Source organism: Papio anubis, chromosome 14 (assembly GCF_008728515.1).
Source record: "Papio anubis isolate 15944 chromosome 14, Panubis1.0, whole genome shotgun sequence".
In the NCBI taxonomy this organism is placed as follows: Eukaryota; Metazoa; Chordata; class Mammalia; order Primates; family Cercopithecidae; genus Papio; species Papio anubis.
In genome coordinates, this window is record NC_044989.1 from 85,125,958 (window position 1) to 85,152,248 (window position 26,291).

Here is a 26,291-nt window from a genome sequence, read left to right on the forward strand (position 1 = left end):
GCAGAAATAAAGATGCCCCCTGTCCAATGAGAACAAAAGATACAAATATTACCAGAATCCCTGTGGGACACATTTAAAAGCAGTGTGTGTGAGGGAAATTTATGTGCACCAATGCCCACAAGAGCAAAGCAGGAAAGATCAAAAATTGACACTCTAACATCTAAATTAAAAGACCAGAGAAGCAAGAGCAAACACATTCCAAAGCCAGTGAAGGCAAGAAATAAATTCAAGATCAGAAGCAGAACTGAAGGAGATAGAGACAATAAAAAACCCTCCAAAAAATCAAATGAATCCAGGGAGTTGGGTTTGAAAAGATCAACAAAATTGATGGTGACCACTAGCAAGACTAATAAAGAAGAAAAGAGAGAAGAACTAAATCGGACGAATTAAAATGATCAAGGATATCACCAATCGCACCCCAATACAGAAATGCAAACTACCATCAGAGGCCATAAACACCTCACGCAAATAAACTGAAAACCTAAAGAAATGGATAATTTCCTGACACTTACACTCTTCCAAAGACTAAACCAGGAAGCAGCTGAACTCCCTGAATAGATCAATAGTAGGCTCAAACGAGCAGCCACCATGTTCTACCAAACAAAAAGTCCATAGTCTCAGGATTCACAGCTGAATTCTGCCTAGAGGTATAAGGAGGAGTTGCAATGCATTCTCCTCTCTTCTTTAAACTATTCCAACTCACAGGAAAAGAGTGTAACCCTCCCTAACCTCCACTGGCGAGCCAGTCAACAAATCCTGACACTGCAAAAGCCTGGCAGAGACATTAACAAAAGAGGCAATTCTGCACCAATAATAATCCCTATTGAACATCATGCAAAATCCTCAAATAAAAATACTGGGCAAACCGATCTCAACAACACACATCAAAAAAAGCTTATCCACCATGATCAAGTAGCCTCATCCCTGGATGTAAGGTTGGTTCAATATCTCGCAAATCAATAAATACAGGAATCCGGTATAAACAGAACCAAAGATAAAGAACCGCGGCTGATTATCTCATGATGCGCAGTGTTTTGATGCACCAACAGCCTGATACCAATAAATTCCATTGACGCGAACCGGACTCCGCAAATAATAAGCAAGAGCCGGCTTTACAGATAAAACCCGTTTGTAACAGTTGGTACTGAATGCTAAAATCCGGCACCCCTTCGAAATCAAGGTATCTCCTCTCACCAATCTGATCACTGGTTAGGTTAAATTCCGGCTTAGGCAACAGGTAAGAGGAAAGAAAACCGTAAGGCCCGGAAGAAAAGAAGGTGTTTCAACGTCCCTGTTTATTTATTACTTTATCAGGCTATTTACGAAAACCCCATTGTTCTGTGCCTTGTAACTCCTTTACTTTGATAAGCAATCCCAGCAGTCTCAGGATAAAAACCACGTGCAAAAATCATTGGCATTCTTTACACCAATAACAGATGCCCATAGGAGCCAAACGCGAAATGAATTCCCATCTGGCTAATTCTGCTCGAAGAGAATCAAATACCTAGGAAACTAAACCCGGCGATGCAGCGACCCTTCTCAAGGAGAACTACAAACCCACTGCTCGTGTGAAAATAAAAGAGGGACAAAACAAAATGAAGAAATGGTTACCATGTCGCGGATAGAAAGAACCGGGTGAATAATGCAGCCATATTTCCGCCTATAGTGAATTTATGATCTTAGTCGCCATCCCCATCAGCTACCAATGAGCTTTCATGAATTGGAAAAACCCCGGTTTAAAGTTCGCGGAACCAAAAGTGAGCCCGATCTCGACACAATCCGCAAGTCAGGTGCTGGAATGCTGGAGGCATCACGCTTTACCTGACTTCCAAATCATACCATACAAGGCTACAGTAACCAAAACAGATCGGTAAATGCAGATATAATTGAATGTTGCGAACAGAGTCCCTGTGAAATAATGCCTTTGGCCACATCTTACAGCCATCTTGATCTCTTTGATAAACCTGAGAGAACAAGAAATGGGGAAAGCGATTCCTATTTAAATGCGCTGGGAAAATTGGCTAGCCATCAGTAAGTTTGAAACCGGATCCTTTCCTTACTCTTGCGCCACTAAAAATTAATTCAAGATGATTTAGACCAAAACGTTAATCAATACCATAAAAATCCCAGAGGGTGCAAAACCCAGGTAGTAAACATTCAGACATAGGCATGGCAAAGACTGCCCGAACACCAAAGCAACGCAAAGCTAAAATTACAAAATGGATTCAATTAAACTAAAGAGCTTCTAAAAGAAACCACCATCAGAGCGGCAACAGGTAAACCCGGATAGAATGGGGAGGAAATTTTTAAAGTAATCTACCCATTCACGGTAAAGGGCCACATCCAGAACCTGCTGTGAACTCCAACAAACGCAGCATAAGAAAAAAACAAAGTCAACCCCATCAAAGTGGGTAAAATGGATAAAGTAATACATTTCTCAAAGAGGATTATTCATACAGCCAACAGGATACAAAAAATGCTCACTACTACTGGCCATCAGAGAAAAAAATCCAAAACCTGACAATGATACCCATCTCACACCTGAAGCAATGGCTACTCATTAAAAAATCAAGGAAAGTCACCATGTGCTTAGAGGATGTGGAGAATAGGAACACTTTTACACTGTTGGTGGACTGCAAACTAGTTCAACCATTTTGAAAACAGTATGGCGATTCCTCAAGGATCTAGAACTGATGTAATTATATGACCCAGCCATCCCATTAATTGGGGATAAGGCCCAAAGGATTATAAATTATGCTGCTATAAAGACACATGCACAATGGCGGCTGGCCGCGAGCACTATCTGCCAATAGCAGTGACTTTAACTAACCCAATGTCCATCAGTGATGACGATTAAGCAAAATGTGGCACATATACACCATGGAAGGCTATGCATTATTAAGGACAGCCGAGTTTGCATCCTTGTAGGACATGGATGCAGCCGTTCATCACCTTTAAAACTATCACAAGAATAGAAAACCAAACACCGTGATGCTCTACTCATAGGTGGGGAAACTGAACAACGAATCACGGACTCAGGATAAAACACGCCACCAAATTACCATGGGGAGGGGAGGGGAGGGATGGCATTGTGGTTATGGACCGGATGTGAAATGACGGAAGCGTGATGGGTGCGCAGCAGATCATCATGGCACGCGCATATATAACAAGATCCTGTTGGTACATGTACCCTACAACTCGAAAAGTGCATAATAATAATAACAAACTCGGCACACAGCCAAATAGTACCCGCAAAAACCTTGGCGTACGTGCCGCCGAGATTTTGTCACCACCAGGCCTGCCATACAAGAGCTCCTGAAGGAAGCACTGAACATGGAAAGAAGCAACTGGTACCAGTCACTGCAAAATCATGCCAAATTGTAAAGACCAGTGATGCTATGGATAGAAATTCACCACCCCAGGGAAATACAACCAACCAACATCAGAATGACAGGATCAAATTCAGCTACTACAACAATAATATTAACCTTAAATGTAAATGGGCTAAATGCCCCAATTAAAAGACACACACTGGCAAATTGGATAGTCAAGACATGTCAGTATGCTGTATTCAGGAGACCCATCTCACGTGCAGAGACACAAATAGGCTCAAAATAAAGGGATGGAGGAAGATCTACCAAGCAAATGGAGAACAAAAAAAAGCGGGGGTTGCATCCCAGTCTCTGATAAAACAGACTTTAAACCAACAAAGATCAAAAGAGACAAAGAAGGCTATTACATAATGGTAAACGGATCAATTTAACAAGAAGAGCTAACTATCATAAATATATATGTACCCAATACAGGAGCACCCAGATTCATAAAGCAAGTCCATAGAGACCTAAAAAGAGACTTAGACTCCCACACAATAATAGTGGGAGATTTAACACCCCACTGTCAATATTAGACAGATCAACAAGACAGAGGTTAACAAGGAATATCCACGACGTGAACTCAACTCTGCACCAAGTGGACCTAATAGACATCTACAGAACTCTCCACCCTGAATAAACAGCATATACATTTTTCTCAGCACCACATCACACTTCTTCTAAAATTGACCACATGATTGAAAGTAAAGCACTCCTCAGCAAATGTAAAAGAGCAGAAATCACAACAAACTGTCTCTCAGACTACAGTGCAATCAAATTAGAACTCAGGATTAAGAAACTCACTCAAAACTGCACAACTACATGGAAACTGAACAACCTGCTCCTGAATGACTACTGGGTACATAACAAAATGAAAGCAGAAATAAAGACGTTCTTTGAAACCAATGAGAACAAAGATACAACATACCAGAATCTCTGGGTCACATTTAAGGCAGTGTGTAGGGGGAAATTTATAGCACTAAATGCCCACAATAGGAAGCTGGAAAGATCTAAAATTGACACCCTAACATCACAGTTACAAGAACTTGAGAAGCAAGAGCAAACATATTCAAAAGCTAGCAGAAGACAAGAAATAACTAAGATCAGAGCAGAACTGAAGGAGATAGAGACACAAAAAACCTGCCAAAAAATCAATGAATCCAGGAGCTGGTTTTCTGAAAAGATCAACAAAATTGATAGACCGCTAGCAAGACAAATAAGAAAAGAGAGGGGGCAGAGCAAGATGGCGGAATAGGAACAGCTCCAGTCTCCAACTCCCAGCGCGAACGACACAGAAGACCGGTGATTTCTGCATTTTCAACTGAGGTACTGGGTTCATCTCACTAGGGAGTGCCGGACAATCCGTGCTGGTCACCTGCTGCAGCCCGACCAGCAAGAGCTGAAGCAGGGCGAGGCATCGCCTCACCTGGGAAGTGCAAGGGGGAAGGGAATCCCTTTTCCTAGCCAGGGGAACTGAGACACACAACACCTGGAAAATCGGGTAACTCCCACCCCAATACTGCACTTTAAGCAAACGGGCACACCAAGAGATTATATCCCAAACCTGGCCGGGAGGGTCCCACGCCCACGGAGCCTCCCTCACTGCTAGCACAGCAGTCTGCTATCTAACCACAAGGCAGCAGCAAGGCTGGGGGAGGGGCGCCCGCTATTGCTGAGGCTTAAGTAGGTAAACAAAGCTGCTGGGAAGCTCGAACTGTGGAGCTCACAGCAGCCTGGCGCGGAAACCCGCCTGTCTCGGGTAGACTCCACCTCTCTGGGGACAGGGGCACAGCTAAACAACACAATAACAACAACAAAAAGCAGCAGAAAACTCTTGCAGACGCAAACGACTCTGTCTGACAGCTTTGAAGAGAGCAGTGGATCTCCCAACATGGAGTGCTGAGATCTGAGAAGGGACAGACTGCCTGCTCAAGTGGGTCCCTGACCCCTGAGTAGCCTAACTGGGAGACATCCCCCACCAGGGGCAGTCTGACACTTCACACCACAGGGTGGAGTACCTGAGAGGAAGCCCAGCAAGAATCAGACAGGTACACTCGCTGTTCAGCAATATTCCTATCTTCTGCAGCCTCTGCTGCTGATACCCAGGCAAACAGGGTCTGGAGTGGACCTCAGGCAACCTCCAACAGACCTACAGCTGAGGGTCCTGACTGGTAGAAGTGTTCGTCAAACAGGAAGGACACCTACACCAAAACCCCATCAGTACGTCACCATCATCAAAGACCAGAGGCAGATAAAACCACAAAGATGGGGAAAGCAGGGCAGGAAAGCTGGAAATTAAAATAAGCTGCATCTCCCCCTGCAGCTGGCGGCGCAGCTCATCGCCAGCAATGGATCAAAGCCGGATGGAGAATGACTTTGACGAGATGAGAGAAGAAGGCTTCAGTCCATCAAACTCTCAGAGCTAAAGGAGGAATTGGCTGCACTCCAGTGCAAAGAAACCAAAAATCTTGGAAAAAGAGTGGAAGAATTGATAAGCAGAGTAATTAATGCAAGAGAAGGTCATAACTAAATGAAAGAGATGAAAACCATGACGAGAAATACCGTGACAAATGCACAAGCTTCAGTAACCGACTGGACAACAACTGGAAGAAAGAGTATCACGTGACAGAGGATCAAAATGAATGAAATGAAGCAAGAAGAAACCAAAAAGAAAAAGAAGAAAAGAAATGAACAAAGCCTGCAAGAAGTGGCGCGAGATTATGTAAAAAAGACCACCCACGTCTGGATTGGGGTGCCTGAGTGGAGGGAAAATGGAACTGCTGGAAAACACTTCAGGATATTATCCAGGAGAATCCCCCAACCTAGTAGGACAGGCCAACATTCAAATTCAGGAAATACAGAGAACACAAAGATACCCTTGGAGAAGAGCAACTCCAAGACACATAATTGCCAAATCTACCAAAGTTGAAATGAAGGAAAATCTTAAGGGCAGCCAGAGAGAAAGGTCGGGTTACCCACAAGCGCTTCCATCAGACTAACAGCAGATCTCTCTCGGCAGAAATTCCCAAGCCAGAAGAGAGGGCCATTATTCAACATTCTTAAAGAAAGAATTTTCAACCCAGAATTTCATATCCAGCTGTAAACCAAGTTTCATAAGTGAAGGAGAAATAAAACTTTACAGACAAGCAATGCTGAGAGATTTGTCACCACCAGGCCTGGGCCTTTACAAGAGACCCTGAAAGAAGCACTCCAACATGGGAAAGGAACAACCGTACCAGCCAAAAAACATGCCAAAATGTAAAGACCATCGAGGCTAGGAAGAAAACTGCAGCATAAACTAACAAGAAATAACCAGTTAATATCATAATGGCTAAGAATCAAGTTCACACATAACAATACAACCTTAAATGTAAATGGGCTAAATGCTCCAATTAAAAGACACAGACTGGGAAACGGGATAAAGAGTCAAGACCCATCAGTCTGCTGTATTCAGGAGACCCATCTCACATGCAGACATACAGGCTCAAAAAATAAAGGGATGGAGAAGATCTACCAAGCAAAATGGAGAACAAAAAGCAGGGGTTGCACACTAGTCTCTGATAAAACAGAGACTTTAAACCATCAAAGATCAAAAGAGACAAAGAAGGCCATTACATAATGGTAAAGGATCAACTAAATAGGAGGAGCTAACTATCCTAAATATATACACCAAAATGCATAGAGCACCTAGATTCATAAAGCAAGTCCTTAGAGATTCTACAAAGAGGCTTAGACTTCCATACAATAATGGGGAATGGGAGACTAACACTCCACCGTCAACATTAGACAGACTAAACTGAGACAGAAAGTTGAATGGGCGATATCCAGGAATTAAATTCATCTCTGCAGCAAGCAGACCTAATAGACATCTATAGAATTCTCCAACCCCAAATCAACAGAATATACATTCTTCTCTCAGCACCACATCACACTTATTCCAAAATTGACCACATAAATTGGGAAGTAAAGCACTCAGCAAATGTACAGGAACAGAAATTATAACAAACTCTCTCAGACCACAGTGCAATCAAACTGCAACTCAGGACTAAGAAACTCACCAAAACCACTCAACTACATGGAAACCAAACAACCTGCCCCCTGAATGACTACTGGGTACATAACGAAATGAAGGCAGAAATAAAGATTTTCTTTAACCAATGAGAACAAAGACACAAATATACCAGAATCTCTAGACACATTTAAAGCAGTGTGTAGAGGGAAATTTATAGCACTAAATGCCCACAAGAGAAAGCAGGGAAAGATCTAAAATTGACACTCTAACATCACAATTAAAAGAACTAGAGAAACAAGAGCAAAGACATTCCAAAGCCAGTAGCAAGAAATAACGAAGATCAGACAGAACTGAAGGAGATAGAGACACAAAAAAAACCTCCAAAATATCAATGAATCCAGGAGTTGGTTTTGAAAAGATCACCAAAATTGACAGAATCGCTAGCAAGACTAATAAAGCAGCCAGCAGGAGAAGAATCCAAATCACAATTAAAATGATAAAGGGGATATCACCACCGACCCCACAGAAATACACAAACTACCATCAGAGAATAAATACTATAAACACCTCCTCTACGCAAATAAACTAGAAAATCTAGAAGAAAGGATAATTTCCTGACACACCCTACACTCTTCCGGAAGACTAACCAGGAAGAAGTTGATTCCCTGAATAGCCAATAGCAGGCTCTGGAAATTCCAGCAATACTCACAACCCTACCAACCAAAAAAAAAAAAGTCCAGGACCAGATGGATTCACAGCTGAATTTACCAGAGGTACAAGGAGGAGCTGGTACCATTCCTTCTGAAACTATTCCAATCAATAGAAAGATAACCTCCTAACTCATTTTATGAGGCCAACATCATCCTGATACTAAAGCCTGTGAGACACAACAAAAAGAGAATTTTAGACCAATATCCCTGCTGAACATCGAAAAAATCCTCACAACACTGGCAAAACTGTAGGATTCAGCAGCACATCGAAAAGCTTTGTCCACCATGATCAAGGGCTTCATCCCTGATGTAAGGTTGGTTCATCATCTTAAATCGACATAAACGCAACTGCTAATATAAATGAACCAAAGACAAGAACCACATGATTATCTCTAATAGATGCAGAAAAGGCTTTGACAAAATTCAACAGCCCTTCATGCTAAAAACGCCAATAAATCTCGTATTGATGGAACGTATCTCAAAAATAGTAAGAGCTATTTATGACAAACCCACAGCCAATATCATACTGAATGGGCAAAAACTGGAAAATTCCTGAAAACTGGCATTAAGACAGGGATGCCCTCTCTCTCAACACTCCTATTCAACATAGTAAGTGCTGGAAGTTCTGGCTAGGCACCGGTAAGAGAAAGAAACCAAGGGTATTCAGTTAGAAAGGGTAAGAAGTCAAATTGTCCCTGTCATGTGATGCATACGATTGTATATTTAGAAAACCCTCCCATTGTCTCAGCCCAAAATCTCCCTTAAGTTGATGAGCAAGTTCAGCAAAGTCTCAGGATACAAATTAATGTGCAAAAATCACAAGACTCTCATACACCAGTAACAGACAAACAGAGAGAGCCAAATCATGAATGAATCCCATTCACAATTGCTTCAAAGAGAATAAAATTACCTAGGGAATCCAACTTAAGGGTGATGTAAAGACCTCTTCAAGGAGGAATCACAAACCACTGCTCAGTGAAATAAAAAGAGGCACATGAACAAATGGAAGAACATATCATGCTCATGGATAGGAAGAATCAATATCGTGAAAATGGCCATACCGCCCAAGGTAATTTGCGGGATTCAACGCCAACCCTATCAAGCTACCAATGAGTTTCTTTTCACAGAATTAAAACGTTTAAAGTTCATATGTCCTGCATTCACATCTCCAAGACAATCCTAAGTCAAAGAATGCTGGAGGCATCACGCTTACCTGACTTCAAACTATACTCAAGGCTACAGTACAAAACAGCATTGATACTTGGTACCAAAACAGAGATATAGACCAATGAACAGAACAGAGTCCTCAGAAATACACACACATCTACAGCCATCTGATCTTTGACAAACCTGAGAGAACAAGAAATGGGGAAAGGATTCCCTATTTAATAAATGGTGCTGGGAAAATTTGGCCAGCCATAAGTAGAAAAGCTGAAACTGGAATCTTTCTCTACTCCTTATAAGGAATTAACGCAAGATGGATTAGAGACTTAAATGTTAGACCTAAAACCAAAACTTGAAGAAAACCTGAATACCATTCAGGACGTAGGCATGTGGGCAAGGACTCTGCATGACTAAAACACGGTGCGCAATGGCAGCAAAGCCAAAACAGACAAAATGGGATCTTAAGTAAACTAAGGAGCTCAAACAGCAAAAGAAACTACCATCAGAGCGGAACAAGCAACTCCATAGAATGAGAAAATTCCGGGTAACTACCCATCTGGCAAAGTGGGCTAATATCCAGAATCTGTTGCAAAGAACTCAAACAAATTTACAGGAAAAACAACCCCATCAAAAAGTGGGCAAAGGATATGAACAGATACTTCTCAAAAGAAGACATTTATGCAGCCAACAGACACATGAAAAAATGCTCATCATCACTGGCCATCAGAGAAACACAAATCAAAACCACAATGAGATACCATCTCATGCCAGTTAGAATGGCAATCACTAAAAAGTCAGGAAACAACAGATGCTGGAGAGGATGTGCAGAAATAGGAACGCTTTTACACTGTTGGTGAGAGTGTAGATTAGTTCAACCATTGTGGAAGACATGGAAGACAGTGTGGCGATTCCTCAAGGATCTAGAACTAGAAATATCATTTGACCCAGCCATCCCATTATTGGGTATATATCCAAAGGATTACAAATCATGCTACTATAAAGACACCTGCACATGTATGTTTATTGAGGCACTATTCACAATAGCAAAGACTTGGAACAAGCCCAAATGTCCATCAGTGATAGACTGGATTAAGAAAATGTGGCACATATACACCATGGAATACTATGCAGCCATAAAAAAGGATGCATTGATGTCCTTTGCAGGGACATGGATGAAGCTGGAAACCATCATTCTCAGCTAACTATCACAAAGACAGAAAACCAAATACCACATGTTCTCACTCATAGGTGGGAATTGAACAATGAGAACACTTGGACACAGGGCAGGGAATATCACACACCGGGTCCTGTCAGAGTGTGGGGGTCTGGGGGATGGATAGCATTAGGAGAAATATCTAATGTAAATGAAGAGTTGATGGGTGCAGCAAACCAACATGGCACATGTATACCTGTGTATCAAATCTGCACGTTGTGTACATGTACCCTAGAACTTAAACTATAATAAAAAAGTCATAATTTGCATTTTTCTAATTACTAATAATGTTGAACATCATCTCATATGCTATAATGTCTTCCATCTATATTATGTGATTAAATGTTCAGATCTTTTGCCCATTTTTAATTGGATTGTTTGGTTATAATTGAGTTTTAAGAGTTTTTCATATATTCTGCATATAAGTTTTTTTTCAAATATGTAACTTGAAAATATTTTTTCCAGTCAATTGCTTGTCTTTTCAGTCCCTGTACAGTGGGATTTTCACAGAGCAAAAAGTTTTAATTTCAATAAACTCTAATTTATACTTGTTTTCTTTTATGGATCAAGCTTTTAGTATAGTATCCAAATACGTTTTTTGAAACTTAAAGTCACACAGATTTGCTCTATGTTCTTCTGTTAGAAGTTTAAAGGTTTTGTTTTCTATGTTTAGATATATGATCTATTTAGAGTTAATTTTTTCATAAAAGATGAGGTATCACGGTGTACTTTTGTACACATTATATCCAATTAATGCAGCAGCAGTATTTGAAATTATTATTTTTTCTTCAGTCATTATTTGAAAGTGACTATCCTCCCCAGACACTCTTCTCCATTGACTCACCTTTGCACCTTTACCAAAAGTCAATTGACTGTATTTTTTAGTCTATTTCTGGACTCTGTTCTGTTTCATTGCTCTGTAAGTCTATTCTTACATCAATAACACACTTTCTTAATCATGATAGCTAGTAAGTCTTGAAATCGAGTAGTCTTAATCCTCCAATTTTGTTCTTCCTTTTTACAGTTGTTTTGTCAATTCTAATTCCTTTGCCTTTCCATATCATTTTATATTTAGCTTCTCAATATCTATAAAACTCTCTTATGGTCCAAAAACATAGTTTTATGATTTCTGTCCTTTTAAATTTTGTAAAGTTTGTTTTATATCCCAGAATATGGTCAATTTTGGTGAATCTTCCATACGCATTGAGAAGAATGTGCATTCCGCTGTTGCTCAGCGATCATTCTACAAGTGTTAATTAGGTAGACTTGCTTGGCGGTGGTGGTGTTCAGGTCATCTATACCCTTGCTCATTTTCTGCCTGCTTGTTCTGTTAGTGACTCAGAGAGGAGTGTTGAACTCTCTAACTATGATTGTGGATTTACGTAATTCTCCTTTCCATTCTATCAGTTTATGCATTTATTTTTTAAATATACTTTTATTTTAGAATAGTTTCAGATTCATAGAAAAGTTATAACAATATACCAAGGGTTCCCATATACTCCACATTCTGTTTCTTTTATTAACATGTTACATTAGTATAATACACTTGTCACCACTAATGTACCAATATCAATCCATTATTATTAACTAAAGTCCATGCTTTATCTGAATTGTCTTAGTTTTTACCTAACATCCTTTTCTTTTTCTGTCCCAAGATTTCATCTATAATAAAACATTACATTTGGTTGTCATGTCTTCTTAGGCTCTACTAGAGTGTGACAGTTTCTCAAACTGTCCTTGTTTTTCATGACCTTGATCATTTTGAAAAGTACTAGTCAAGTAGTTTATATAATATCCTTCAATTTGGATTTGTTTGCTGTTTTTCTCATAATTACACTGGAATTATAGATTCTTACAAAGAAGACAAGACAGGTAAAGTATCATTTTCATCGCCTCATATCCAAAATACATGCTGTCAACATGACTTTTCACTGATGGTGTTCAGCTTGACCACGTGGTTGAAGTAGCATTTGTCTTAATTGTACAGTTACTACTGCCCTTTCCATACTGTATTCTTTGAGCAGTTGATTATGACAGCCATGCCTTACAGGGAAATTTGGCGGTTCCACTCTAAAAGCACTATTAACCCCACCAGGCTGAGCATAATTTGTATCCATTCTTTTCTTTTTGATATGGAGATTCTGTTTGTCAGCCTGCGGGCTGAGTGCAGGGCACAATCTCTGCTCACTGTAACGACCCACATTCATCACCATTCTCCTGTCTTCAGCCTCCGGGAAGGCTAGACTTACAGGGTTTCCACCACACCACGTCACCAGCTTAATTTTTTGCATTTTTAGTAGAGAGACGCACCACCGTGTTAGCCAGGATGGTCTCGATCTCCTGACCTTGTGGTCCACCCGCCTCGGCCTCCCAAAGTGCTGGGATTACAGATGTGAACCACCTTGCCTGGCCCAGATTTTCATTTTTAATACTATAAGGAATAATAATACTATATTATTATTAATATACTATACTATTATTATACTGTATTATTATTATACTATAATAATATTGTTACTATGATAATACTATAAGGAATCCTTGTAGAAATGTCTGAGTATATGGATGGGTCAGGAAATATGCAAGATGAACCTGGAGCATCTTGAGGTGCTGGAAAGTAAGAAAGGGCTCAAAAAACAAAATGATGAGAGAATATCAAAAGGACAAGGAAGTCTTAATGGCCAAAGCCATAATAATTTGAGGCAAAAAAAATGTAGTATTGTATTATAACCCGTTATAAAATAAATATCCATGAATTCATTCTGATATAAATGAGGGTTTGAATGAATGGGTGAATAACTTTATGATGATACTGCCACCTCAAGATAGTGATGCTTCATTTATTTTGATGTTGTGTTGTTGGATGTGTACACATTTAGTACAGTTACTTCTTTTTGAGGAATTGACCCTTTCATCATTTATAAATTGTCTCTCTTTATCTCTGATAAGATTCCTTGTTCTAACATTTACATTGTCTGAAATGAATATAGCTAGTTCAGCTTTCTTTTAGTGTTTGTGTGACATGGCTTTCTGCATTTTTTACTTTTAACTTGTCTGTGTTTTTATATTTAGAATATATTTATTTAGATAGCATAGAATTGATTCCTATTTTTTTATCCAGTCTGACATTCTTAGTCCCTTAACAGGTGTGTGTAGTCCACTCACATTTAAAAGTCATTATTTATATAGTTGGATTAAATCTACCATCTTGCTAGCTGTTTTATTTATTTTATTTGTTCTTTGTTTCTTTTTTTCTCTTTTTGCGCCTTTTAATTTAATTGCATATTTTATTATTCCATTTTATCTTCTCACTGAAATTATCATTCATACCACTTTTTCAATAATTTTTAGACACAATTTTTTATAAAATTGTTTAAAATTGTTATCCTAAGCTTAAAATATAGATTTATAATTAACCCAAATCAAGTATTTTACTATTTCACATGTACTGTAAAGACCTTATAATAGTACACACCTAATTAATTCCTCCACACATTCTTTGTGCTGATGTTGTTATGTCTATATTTATGTATACTATAAATATAACTTATTTTTACTATTTTTGCTCCAGACAGTTATCTTTTAGAGCAATAAAAATAAGAAAGAAAATGAATTTCACTTTACCAGTATTCCATTTCCAATGTTCTTCATTGCTTCGTGCGGATCTAAGTTTCTGACTCATAACATGCTCATTCTGCCTAAAGAATATCCTTTAATATTTCTTATCAAGTATGTATGCTAACAATTAATTTCCTCGGTTTTTATTTTGAGGAAGTCTTTATCCTTTAGTTTTGAATGATATTTTCACTGTGTATATAATTCTGAGTCAACAGTTTTTGTTTCTGTTTTTCCTTCAGTAATTTGGAGGTATTCTTTTCTTGTTTGCATGATTTTGGACAAGCAGTCTGCTGTAGTTTTAAATTTTCGTTGTTCTGTAGATAATATGTCTTTTTTTTTTTTTTTTTTTTGGTCTGGCTACCTTCAAGATTTTCTCTTTATCTTGATTCTCATCAGTTAGGAATAGAGTATGCCTAAGTGTGCATGGGTTATTGTTTACTGTTCAAATTTATTTTGCTTGATGTTCTCTGAGTTTCTTGGATCTGTGATTTGGTGTTTGTTTTTAATTTTGAAAAATTTTGCAGCTGTTATTTTTCAAACATTTCTTCTGATCTGTTTTCTCTCTCTCTTCTCCTTCTATGATTTCTATGGTATGTACTTCAGGCTGTTTGACATTGTCCCACAGGTCTTGGATACTCCGTTTTGTTTTTATTTGTTCTTTTCCCTCTTTTTTCTGTGTGTCAGTTTCTGGAGTTTATACTCATTTATCTTCAAATTCATTAATTCCTTGGCTGTGTTAAACCCTTTACAGGCATTCTTTATCTCTTATCTCTTTTTTTATTTCTAGCGTTTTTGTTCGATTTGTAATTGTACTTTCCATCTCTCTGTTGACATTTCCCAACTGATTTTGCTTGTTATCTAACTTTTCCTTTAGAACCTTTAACGTATTAATCATAGTTATTTTAAATTATCTACTTCCAACATATGTGTCATTTCTGGATCTGATTATTGTTTTGCCTCTTAGATGTGTGGTTTTTCTTGCCTTTTCACACGCATCTTAATTTTTTGTTCAAAGTCAGGTATCTTATATAGTACAGTAAATACCAAAGCAAATAATATTTATGCTTGGAAATGAGCATGCCTCTTCTTCTACTTGGATTTTTGTGTGACATGTTGCATTAAATCTAATTAGGAATTGGGCTAGGTGTAAGGGTTGATGTTGCTATGGTTACCCTCAGGCACCACAGGCTTCAAATTTTTCTAGTGATACCTTGAATTTAGGGTTGGGCTGGTTTACCAAAGGTTATTTTCTCAATTTCTATTTTCCCCTGACCTTGGGTCTTCCCTTTGTGTTGTGCTCACTGAGAATCTGTCACTGGCAGCTTTCCACTCTGTATCCCACTGCTATTTTTACTCAATATTTGTTAACCTGGTGGCGGAGGTGAAAAGGAACATTCCCTCATGTTCTCATTAAACCTTTATCTTACGAGGCACTCCAGCTCTTGTTCTCAGAATTCCTATCGCAGGTGCTCCTCCCCCTTTTCCAACTGTAGTGCTGAGCCTAGCATTTATTTCTGTCCCTCCCCCAAAGGTAAATTGTTTTTTTTTCCATGTTCTATTTCTCCAGTTATAGGAAGATATCATCAATGAGTTATCACTAGTGCATTAAGGTAGCACAGTTTGTTGCTCTTTTCCCTGTACATCAAAGGTTTTTTTTCCACAAGGGAGCTAAGGCAGATGAATTTGTTGGAGCTACTATAATGGCCACTGTTTCCCTCCCCAAGCCAGCATCACAAGAAAAGCTTTCTCAGGAGTCCTTTCAGTCTTCACTGTCAATCTCCATTGTATTTGTAGGTTCAGAGACTTTCCATTCTCATTCTACCCCGCAGTTAATATTTAGCCGAATCTTCTTAATAGTTTGTATGTCATCCCAAGGAATCTGCCCCAGGTAGGAAATTTTTCAGTTGTTGTTTCTCCTTGTGGAGAAACCTGTCAGTATCAATCTCTCTCCAAATTTTGAGTTGGTTCTGCCCTGCACTCTTGGTTTTTTTTTCTTTTTTTTTTTTTTTTTTTTTTTTATTATACTTTAAGTTCTAGGGTACATGTGCATAACGTGCAGGTTGGTTACACATGTATACTAATAGGCTCAATTAGAGCCATTAATTTGCAGTCGTCCAGATTTTGCTTTGTGGAAAGAGGGTAAGTGGTGCTCTTTCCAGCTCTCTACATGCATAAATTGAAACCAGAACCTTTGGGTTATATTTTTAAGATAAAAAGCATCATGTCTCTGAGAGTGTTTGCTTTTCAGCTTCCAGTTATCATTGACTTGAGAAACCCAACTTTGAAGGCAAGACACTGGGCAGCTATTGAACAAACAGTTGATGCCACTCTAGTGGATACTGAAATTCCATTAACCTTGGAGAGGCTCTCCGAGTTGCATGTTTTTGACTTTGGTCAAGAAATCCAGGACATATCTGGACAGGCTTCTGGAGAAGCTGCCTTAGAAGCAATTCTTAAAAAGGTAAGTCTGGAATATATATTTATCTATATATAATTAGGGAATGTGAAAGTTTTCAGATTCAACATTTGGTGATCTGGATGGATTTTTCAATGTTGCAGCTTTCACTCTCTCATTATCAGTCATCCCTATGTTGTTTCCTTACAACAGGTATTACTGTTTTCACCTCTAAAAATCTCCTCCTTCTGCTTATCCTATAGCACATAGGAACTTGATGGCTACAAGGTTTGAAATGTGCATGCTTATATAAGAAACCATATCCCAAGAAAGATCTTTTAAACCCAAATAAATTATCTCCAAAACTACCAGAGAAATCTGTTAAATGCTTCAAAAGACATTAAGATTTTCCCAGTTATGATACTATCTCCTTACACTAAAAATATATACACACCTACTAACCCTCTGCATAAAAAGAATTTTTTTTCTGTCAAAGCATATGTGTTAATGTCAATCAAATAAAATTAAGCAAATTAGTGTCATTTATCCAAGAAGAAGATTTTAAGAATTTTAAAGGGCAGGCCGGGAGTGGTGGCTCACGCCTATAATCCCAGCACTTTGGGAGGCCGAGGTGGGCGGATCACGAGGTCAGGCGATCAAGACCATCCTGGCTAACATGGTGAAACCTCATCTCTACTAAAAATAAAAAATTAAAAAAAAAAAAAAATTAGCCAGGTGTGGTGGCGGGCGCCTGTAGTCCCAGCCACTCAGGAGGCTGAGGCAGAAGAATGGTGTGAACCCAGGAGGCGGAGCTTGCAGTGAGCCGAGATCGCGCCGCTGCACTCCAGCCTGGGCAACGGAGCGATACTCCTTCTCAAAAAAAAAAAAAAAAAAAAGAATTTTAAAGGGCAATAAGGAGGAAAATGGGATAATTATGGAGTTTTTACTTATTTCATTTCACATGCTTTATTGAGTATCTAAGCACACTGAATTCAGATATCCTAAGACTTGAATTATTTCTAAGGTGGAGGACTCTTGGAAAACAACTGAATTTGTCATTCTGCCTCACCGTGACTCCAAAGATGTGTTTATACTGGGCGGCACAGATGACATACAGGTGGGTGACTAGGTTATTGAAAGCTTATGGTAAAGATCCCAGTCACACCTAGTCTTAAATCTTCTGTGAGAGATTATGATGAGGGAATAAAATATGAGAGTCACTTCATAAGAAAAATCTAATTGGGAAAGCAAAATGAATGCAAATAATTAACATGAATGCTTGTACATGAAATATTTAACAAAGCGTTAAAAATTGCATATATATGTAAGAGTTGCAACCTGTAGTTGGTAACTATTGAGGAACTTACAAAAACAAGGAGACCAGTTACAGCTGAAGTGATCAGAGTATTCTTCCTAGACCAGTCATAACAAGCTGGATCTTAAATATTAAATGGGATTTAATAGACATAGAAAAAAAATAAAGGGCACTTCAAACCCTGTAAATAAGGCAAAGAAACCTGAATGAGCATTTCATGTTTATAGCACGCTAAAAGGCTAAGTTTACTTGAACTTATTGGAATTAGGAGACAATGGCCATACTCTGTCAACCACAGAAGAAAATAAATCTAACTCACGTGTTTGGAATAGTCTTTATCATTTAAAATCTGAAGGCGCATTTGTTTAGCAAAGGGAGCTGGGTCACATAGCCCAACTTAAAAGGCAAAGCCCTGGCCTAATAGGGTGTATCCAGGCCGGAATTAGAGATAAAATAGCTTTTCCAGGTGTAGGTTGGAAGAGCAAGACCAGACATCACTCTGCACAGGGGATGGGAGAGCAGACTCAAAGAGGGCAGTAAGTTTAGGCTAAATGTGGTGAGGGTTCTACTCTCAAAAGGCTTATTATTGAAATGGACCATTAAATCTTTCAGATTAACAGACACATTTTTTAAAATTCACATGCTTCGTGAGAGATGCTGTTGTATAAAGGGGAGTAGTAGGGGAGGGAGGTAGAGGAGAAACTGTGTATAACCATTCAGAGCTTGATATGAATGAGTTCAATTCTCTCTTCCTTGAGATAATTGACAGAAAATGATAATTCATTGGACAGAAGACAGCTAATTTTGCCAGTATATGATATTTTGAGAAACAAAGGCAAGCCCGGGTGATCAAATTGTGTTAAGAAGGTAAAAGTTACCTAATAGTGAGCAGAGAGAGGCGAAGAGTGTCAACTCAAAAAAAACTCATGCCATTGTTAATTACAGGAACAGCAGAAATTTGGCAATCAGAAGTCCTAGCTGACCTTTGAAAGAACATCGTGGTGCCACAAGGATGTGAATAATGAGGGGAAATTGATGAGTAGGAAACAGTAGGAGGGACTAAGCTATTAATTCAAAGAGTTGACCTTTAAGTAGACACTTGGGATTATGTATCTGAATATTACTGAAAGCGCAAATACTTGGTGCTGCATGTGTTTTCTTCCCCTTCCTTTAAAGGTCCTTCTTGATGATAGCACCATCAATGTTGCAACCCTTGCCTCATCACGTTACATTGGTCCACTGAAAACTCGAGTGGATGAATGGCAAAAACAACTTGCTTTATTTAATCAAACACTGGTGAGTAAGAATAATTTCGATTCATACACTCAGAGAATTGTAGAGTCACAAGGACCTTAGGAATTATTTGTTTCATTATTTAAATACTATATGGTTTTAAAATGTAAGTTTTAATTGTGGACATGTTATTGTGTTTAGAATGTAAGGGAAATGCACAGGTATTGAGCTCTTCTTTACATAATTATACAGCTTAATGCTTTTACCATCGCCCTTGCATAGGTATACTTCAATGATATTGTAGATTTGGTTCCAAACCACCATGATAACCCAAACGTTGCAATAAAGAAATTTTGCCACATGAATTTTTTTGTTTCAAAGAACATATAAAAGTTATGTTGAATTGGGAATACATGGAGACAAAGATAGAAACAATAGCCACTGGAGACTACTAAAGAGGGGAGAGAGGAAGAGTGCAAGGGTGGAAAAACTACCTATTGGATACTATGCTCACTCTCTGAATGACAAGATCATTCATACCTCAAACCTCGGCATTACACAGCATACCCATTTAACAAACCTGCACGTGTAACCCCTGAATCTAAAATATAAGTTGAAATTATTTTTTAAAAAGTTATGTTTATACTGTACTGTAGTCCATTAAGTGTGTAATACTATATTGCTAAAAAAATGCTAATGATTATCTGAGCCTTCAGTGACTCATCATCTTTTGGCTGGTGGAAGATCTTGCCTCAATGTTGATGGGTGGCTGCTGAAGGTTGGGGGTGCTGTGGCAATTTCCTGAAATAAGACAACAATGAAGTTTGCCACATTCATCGACTCTTCCTTCTATTAAAAAAAAATCTTTGTAGCATGTAATATTTTATAGCATTTTACCCATGACAGAACTTCTTTCAAAATTGGAGTCAATGTTCTCAAGCCCTACTTCTGCTTTATCAACTATGTTTATGTAATATCCTAAATCCTTTGTTGTCATTTCAACAATGTTTATAGCATTTTCACCAGGAGTAGATTCCATCTCAAGAAACCACTTTCTTTGCTCATCCATAAGAAGCGAGTCCTCATCTGTTCAAGTTTTATCATGAGATTGCAGCAATTCAGTTACATCTTCAGGCTCCACTTCTAATTCTAGTTCTCCTGCTATTTCCACCACATCTGCTGTTGTTTCTTCCACTGAAGTCTTGAATCCCTCAAAGTCACCTATGAGGGTTGGGGTCAACTTCTTCCAAACTCCTATTAGTGTTGATATTTTGACCTCCTCCCATGAATGACAAATATTTTCAATGGCATCTAGAATGATGAGTCCTTTCCAGAGGGTTTTTTAACTCACTTTTCCCAGATCCATCAGAGGAATTACTATCTGTGGCAGATACAACCTTACAAAATGTATTTCTTAAATAATAAGATTTTCAAGTTGAAAGTACTCCTTAATCCATGGGCTGCAGAATGGATATTGTGTTAGCAGGCGTGAAAACAATGTAAATCTCCTTGTACATCTCCATAAGAGCTCTTGGGTTACCAGGTCCATTGTCAATGAACAGTAATATTTTGAAAGAAGCCTTTTCTTCTGAGCAGTAGGTCTCAACAGTAGGCTTAAAATATTCAGTAAATCATGCTGTAAACAGATGTGCTGTCACACAGGCTTTGTTGTCTCATTTTTAGAGCACAGGCAGAGTAGATTTGGCATAATTCTTAAGGGCCTTGAGATTTTTTGAATGGTAAATGAGCATTGGTTTTAACTCAAAGTCACCAGCTGCATTTATCCCTAACATGAGTCAGTCTGTCCTTTGAATCTTTGAAGCCAGGCATTGACTTATCTTCATTAGCTATAAAAGTCCTACATGGCATCTTCTTCTAATAGAAGGCTATTTTGTCTTCATTGAAAACCTGTTGTTGAGAGTAGCCACCTTCATCAATGATCTTAGCTAAATCCTCTGGATAACTTGCTGCAGCTTCATCGGCACTTGCTGCTTCACCTTGCACTTTTATGTTACAGTGATAGCTTCTTTCAATCTCATGAATCAACCTCTGCTACCTTCAAACTTTACTTCCACAGCTTCCTCACCTCTCTTAGCCTTTTTAAAATTGAAAACAGTTAGAGTCTTGCCTCAGACTAGGCTTTAGCTTAACGGAATGTTATGATTGGTTTGATCTTCTATTCAAACCACTCAAACTTTCTCCAAATCAGAAATAGGGTTTTGGCTTTTTATCATTTGTGTCTTCACTGAAGTTGCATTTTTAATTTCCTTCAAGAACTTTTCCTTTGCATTCACAACTGTCTTAATTGTTTCGTGCAAGAGGCTAAGCTTTTGACCTATCTTGGCTTTTGACATGCCTTCTTAACTAAGTTTAATCATTTCTAACTTTTGATTTAAATTGAGAGACATGTGACTGTTCCTTTCACTTGGACACTTAAAGGCCATTGTAGTGTTATTAATTGGCCTAATTTCAATATTGTTGTGTCTCAGGGAATGACAGGGGGCACTGAGGAGAAGAAATGAGATAGGGGAACAGGGGAACAGCCAGTCAGTGGAGCAGACAGAACATAGATAATACTTATCAATTAAGTTTGCCATCTTATATAAGCATGGTTCATGGCACCCCAAAACAATTATAATCATAACATCAAAGATTACTGATCACAGATCACCATAACAGATATAATAATAATAATGTTTAATAATAATATTTTTGATACTGCAAGAATTACCAAAATGTGACCCAGAGACAGAGTAAGCACATGTTGTTGGAAAAATGGCATGAATTAACTTTTTGATGCAGGGTTGCCACAAAACTTCAATTTATAAAAACTGCAGTATCTGCAAAGTGCAGTAAAGTGAAGCACAATAAAACAAAGCATGCCTGTATTATCATTTTGCTGTAAAACAAATACTACAAACTTAAGCAATACCTTTGTTATCTCACAGTTTCTGTGGCTCAGGAGTTCAGGCATGGTTTAACTGAGGCCTCTTGCTCAGGGTCTAACAAGGTTGCAATTAAGATGTCAGCCAGACTGTGTTCTCATCAGAAGTTTAACCGAGGAATGATCCACTTCCAAGCTCACTCAGTTGTTGGCAGAATTAATTTTCTGGGAATTCTTGGGCTAAGGGCTTCAATCTCTTGCTGGCTCTCAGCTGGAGGCCATCCTCAGCTCCTAGATGTTGCCCACATTTTTTTCTTTATGTGACCATGACCATTGGCTGCATCAATCTAGCAAGGAAGAAAAAGATCCTAGCAAGATGACTATTACAGTCTTATATAACATAAACACAATTATGTACATTCTGTTACCTTTGCCACATCCCATATGCCTGGGAACAAGTCACAGATGGCACCCACACTCAAGGGGAGAGGATTACACAGGAATGTGAATGCCACATCTTGGGGGCCACCTTATGAGTCTTGCTACAACGACTTTATATTTACTGGAAGAATGCTCGTTGTTGCTTGAAGTCTCCTTGGAATCTCTCCTTGTGGTGCACATGCCCTTTTGATTTTTTTCCACCTTTGATTGTCCCATAGCAAAACAAAAAACCCACTTACACTAATCTCACTTTGTTCCCATCCAATCTCTTTCTTAGACTTCAGATATTTAGCTTGACTTAATTATGTTTAGGTTTCTAGACATTCTAATATGAGAAGTTATCTATGAAATAATAAAGGCAGTAAGAGGGAAAAGATAACTTGCGCCAACTTTGTTTCAAAGAGAACTTTCTCAGAAATTCATCTTCTTCAACCAACCACATTGTCTGAGTCCTGTCCAGCCTCCTGGACTGATGGCTGAGCCCTGTGAAGGGAGGGACTACAGATCAAAGTCAAAGGGGACGTTTTCATAGAGGGTCCCTGAAAGAAACCTAAGCTGAATAGTGAAGACCCCCCAGAGAATGAATTACTTGGACAGTGTGAGACCTAAGACAAACCAGGAAGTGGTTGTGACATTTGGGCTTACTCCCAAACCTAGAGTGAGAAGTGAGGAACTCTTTCATGGATTTTGGGCACACACATGCAGTAATAGCAGGAGGCACAGAGGACAGGTGAGATCTATGGACATTTAATTTCTGATCCTGTATTTCTGATTTCTTTTATTAACAGTGATTTGTCTAAAAGCAGAGGGAATGTATGATTTTCGTCTTCCAGTCTTCTATATTTACCACATATGCTGTCATGAGCAGGGTTTTTTTTTTTTTTTAATTTTCATTATTTAAAGAAAGGTGAAGGAAGAATTAACACATGATTGAGATAAAAGAAAAAAACAAACTTTTTTTCATGAAAATCTTGTTTATGTTTGAAAATGGTCACCAGACTTTCCTTTTCCCTTCACATCTCCTTGCGTAAGCATCATTCTGCCCCCTGAATCTCTCCTGTGGGTAATTTTAATCATGTTTCTCTGGATCCATTCTGGTAACCACATGGAAGACCCATTAGAACTCTGCTCAGTAGACAGTGGGATGAAATCAGACTAAGGTGAATCTTGGACCTTGTAAGGAATTTAATTTCAAACGACCTGTGAGGAGTCATAACACGACCCTCAAGGAAAAAGATACAGTGATTCCCTGTGTCATGATTTTTACTGTAACCGTATGTTTTTTTGTTTTTGTTTTTGTTTTTGTTTTTGAGACGGAGTCTCGCTGTGTCTCCCAGGCTGGAGTGCAGTGGCGTGATCTCGGCTCACTGCAAGCTCCGCCTCCCGGGTTCACGCCATTCTCCCGCCTCAGCCTACTCGGGTAGGCTGAGACTACAGGCGCCCGCCACCACGCCCGGCTAGTTTTTTGTATTTTTAGTAGAGACGGGGTTTCACCATGTTAGCCAGGATAGTCTCGATCTCCTGACCTCGTGATCCACCCGCCTCGGCCTCCCAAAGTGCTGGGATTACAGGCTTGAGCCACCGCGCCCGGCCAACCGTATGTTTTTAATTGGGGAATTAAAATTTGACAATGTCCATATTTTTCTCCTAGGAAGAGTGGCTGACCTGCCAAAGAAACTGGCTCTACCTAGAAAGTATTTTCAGTGCTCCAGATATTCAGAGGCAATTGCCTGCAGAGTCCAAGATGTTCCTTCAGGTGGACAAGTCATGGAAAGAAATCATGAGAAAGGTGAATCGGCTGCCTAATGCTCTTCGAGCCGCTACTCAGCCAGGTATGAAACAAAATTCCAAACAAGCAAAAAGACTACAATCACCTAAAATGTTTCTCTGGGAACCTAATAACATGTGGTCCATTCAACCCTTGATTCTAGTCAGTATGGACAAATAGGAATCCTTGCATCTGACACACTTGCTAAGCAATGTCAATGGAACACTGGACTTTTTTATTATTATTTCTTAGCTTAGTTTATAGTTTTGGAAAAGGAGAATCTGTCTATTTTTGCTGTTTTTATGATTTGGGGATGTTGCTTCAGTGTATCAGTGATGTTTTCATCTCAGAATTTTGACAATGAGACACATATTTGCCTTCGGTTGACGTATTCTGTTAAAGCTCCTCCACAGATTTATAGCCACAAAAATGTCCACACCTTATTTTTAATGAATTCATCAAAACTAGTTCAAAATATTACCACTTATTGCATTTCTAGTCTCAAGGTTGAAATGTGTTTTAATAAGTTCCATTTCTGTGGATGTGGAATCAGAGTCTTTCAGGGTGCACATATGTGGCTGTTGAACTTTATGTTTAAAGTAAAAGCCTTGGCAAGCTTGCCTGTTGTTCAGGAAATAGCAGCACATGGCCCATCCTGGTAAATATCCTCAGACAGCTTCCCTGTAGTTTTCTGGGCTGCACCCTTTCCCCCAAAACTCTGACATAAGACAGAAATGGAAAAGAAATGTTATGTGGAATAATTTGAAAACTCTTTGGGTCTTTTCAAGGCGACCAACATGCCTTGGCTCATGGTCTTCTTCCAGCCTGTAATCTCAGCACACTGGCCTCTGTTTATGTCATTATATCTCCTTATCAGCCTCTGACCTTCCTGCCTTCTGCTTGTAATGGCCCATGTATGATCAATCAGTCCACCAGATGATCCAGGACAGTCTCTCCATCCATGATCCTTAACTTAATCACATCAGCAAAGTTCTTTTCCATATATACTAACATATTCACAGGTTTGGGGGATTAGGACATGAACATCTCTAGGGGGCCATTATTCTGTCTACTGCACTCACTTGTCATGTTGAAACATTTTGCTGTGAAAACTAATATGTTAGATTACAGAGTGCTGTCCCAGGCTCTACTAGACTTGTTATAAAATATAACTTCTGAAATGAAAAAAAATCTGATTCAAAAATACATCTGCTCCTAAGGATGTAATATAAGAATAGAGACTTGTATAGATCATTTCAGGGAATGATAAAGCTATGAAGAAAAATAAAGTAGGGTAAATGGGTGTGAGAAAGAGAGAGAGAGAGTGTGTGTGTGTGTGTGTGACAGAAGGCTTTTTGGATAAAGTGACTTTTGAGCAGAAACCTGCAGGAATGAGGGAGTGAGTCATGTATGTGATCAAAGGGAACATTGTTAAAGGAGGAGGGAAGATTAAAGGCAAGGCTCCCAAAGTGAGTGCATGCTTCACATGCCCAATTGTTTGCAAGAAAGCCAATGCAAACTGAAGTGGAATGCAGAAGAAGGGCTTAGGAGGTGAAGCAAGAGAGGCAAGAGTGTTTAGGTGGGGGACTGGGCATCAGACTGGGTCATTGATTACATAGAGCCTTGGAAACCATGATCAAGACTGTGGATTTGATTCTTGGGCAGGTGGGGACACCAGCTACTATGATAAACACCAAAACTACAAAGATAAACAAGACATGGATCTTATTCCTTAAGGAGCTGTAGTTTAGTGATAAAGAAATAGTATCCTATCACCACAATTTTGGCATTTAAAGATGGCAGAGGATACAGAAAAGATGCCAGTAAGAAAGTGACAGACAGTGAGTAGGTATAGAGACTGGCTTGGTTTGGAGAGTCAAGGAGAAGGCAACTGCTTGGCTTTGGTTTTGTTCTCCTAGCCCCCCAAAAGTGGGATACACCAGCTAAAAATGTTCCATATTAAATATACTTGTTCATACTTGGTAAATACTTGATATTATTATTAAAGGTAATAGTTAAAGTTCTTAGTCAATTCCTCCCCATTTTAAAGTAATAGAACTTTCCTTTATCAAATAATACCAAAGCTTTTAAAATCTTAACAGTATATTTTACTTTTACTTAAAATTATCTCTTTATTTTTCAGTTAACTTGGTACCTTTTATTGAAA

The 26,291-nt window shown here is 38.9% G+C and overlaps 1 protein-coding gene across 8 annotated transcripts in view; it reads left to right on the plus strand.

The window, feature by feature from the left end:
- The window catches only part of DNAH6 (dynein axonemal heavy chain 6), a 380,528-nt gene that overhangs the window by 139,250 nt on the left and 214,987 nt on the right, over positions 1–26,291 (plus strand). For all 8 annotated transcript variants that reach the window (XM_017947677.3, XM_017947678.3, XM_017947676.2 and 5 more), the window contains 4 exons: positions 16,337–16,549; positions 17,508–17,600; positions 18,975–19,094; positions 24,008–24,188. In XM_017947677.3, coding sequence (XP_017803166.2) covers positions 16,337–16,549; positions 17,508–17,600; positions 18,975–19,094; positions 24,008–24,188 — 607 coding nt within the window. The remainder of the gene's footprint in view (positions 1–16,336; positions 16,550–17,507; positions 17,601–18,974; positions 19,095–24,007; positions 24,189–26,291) is intronic.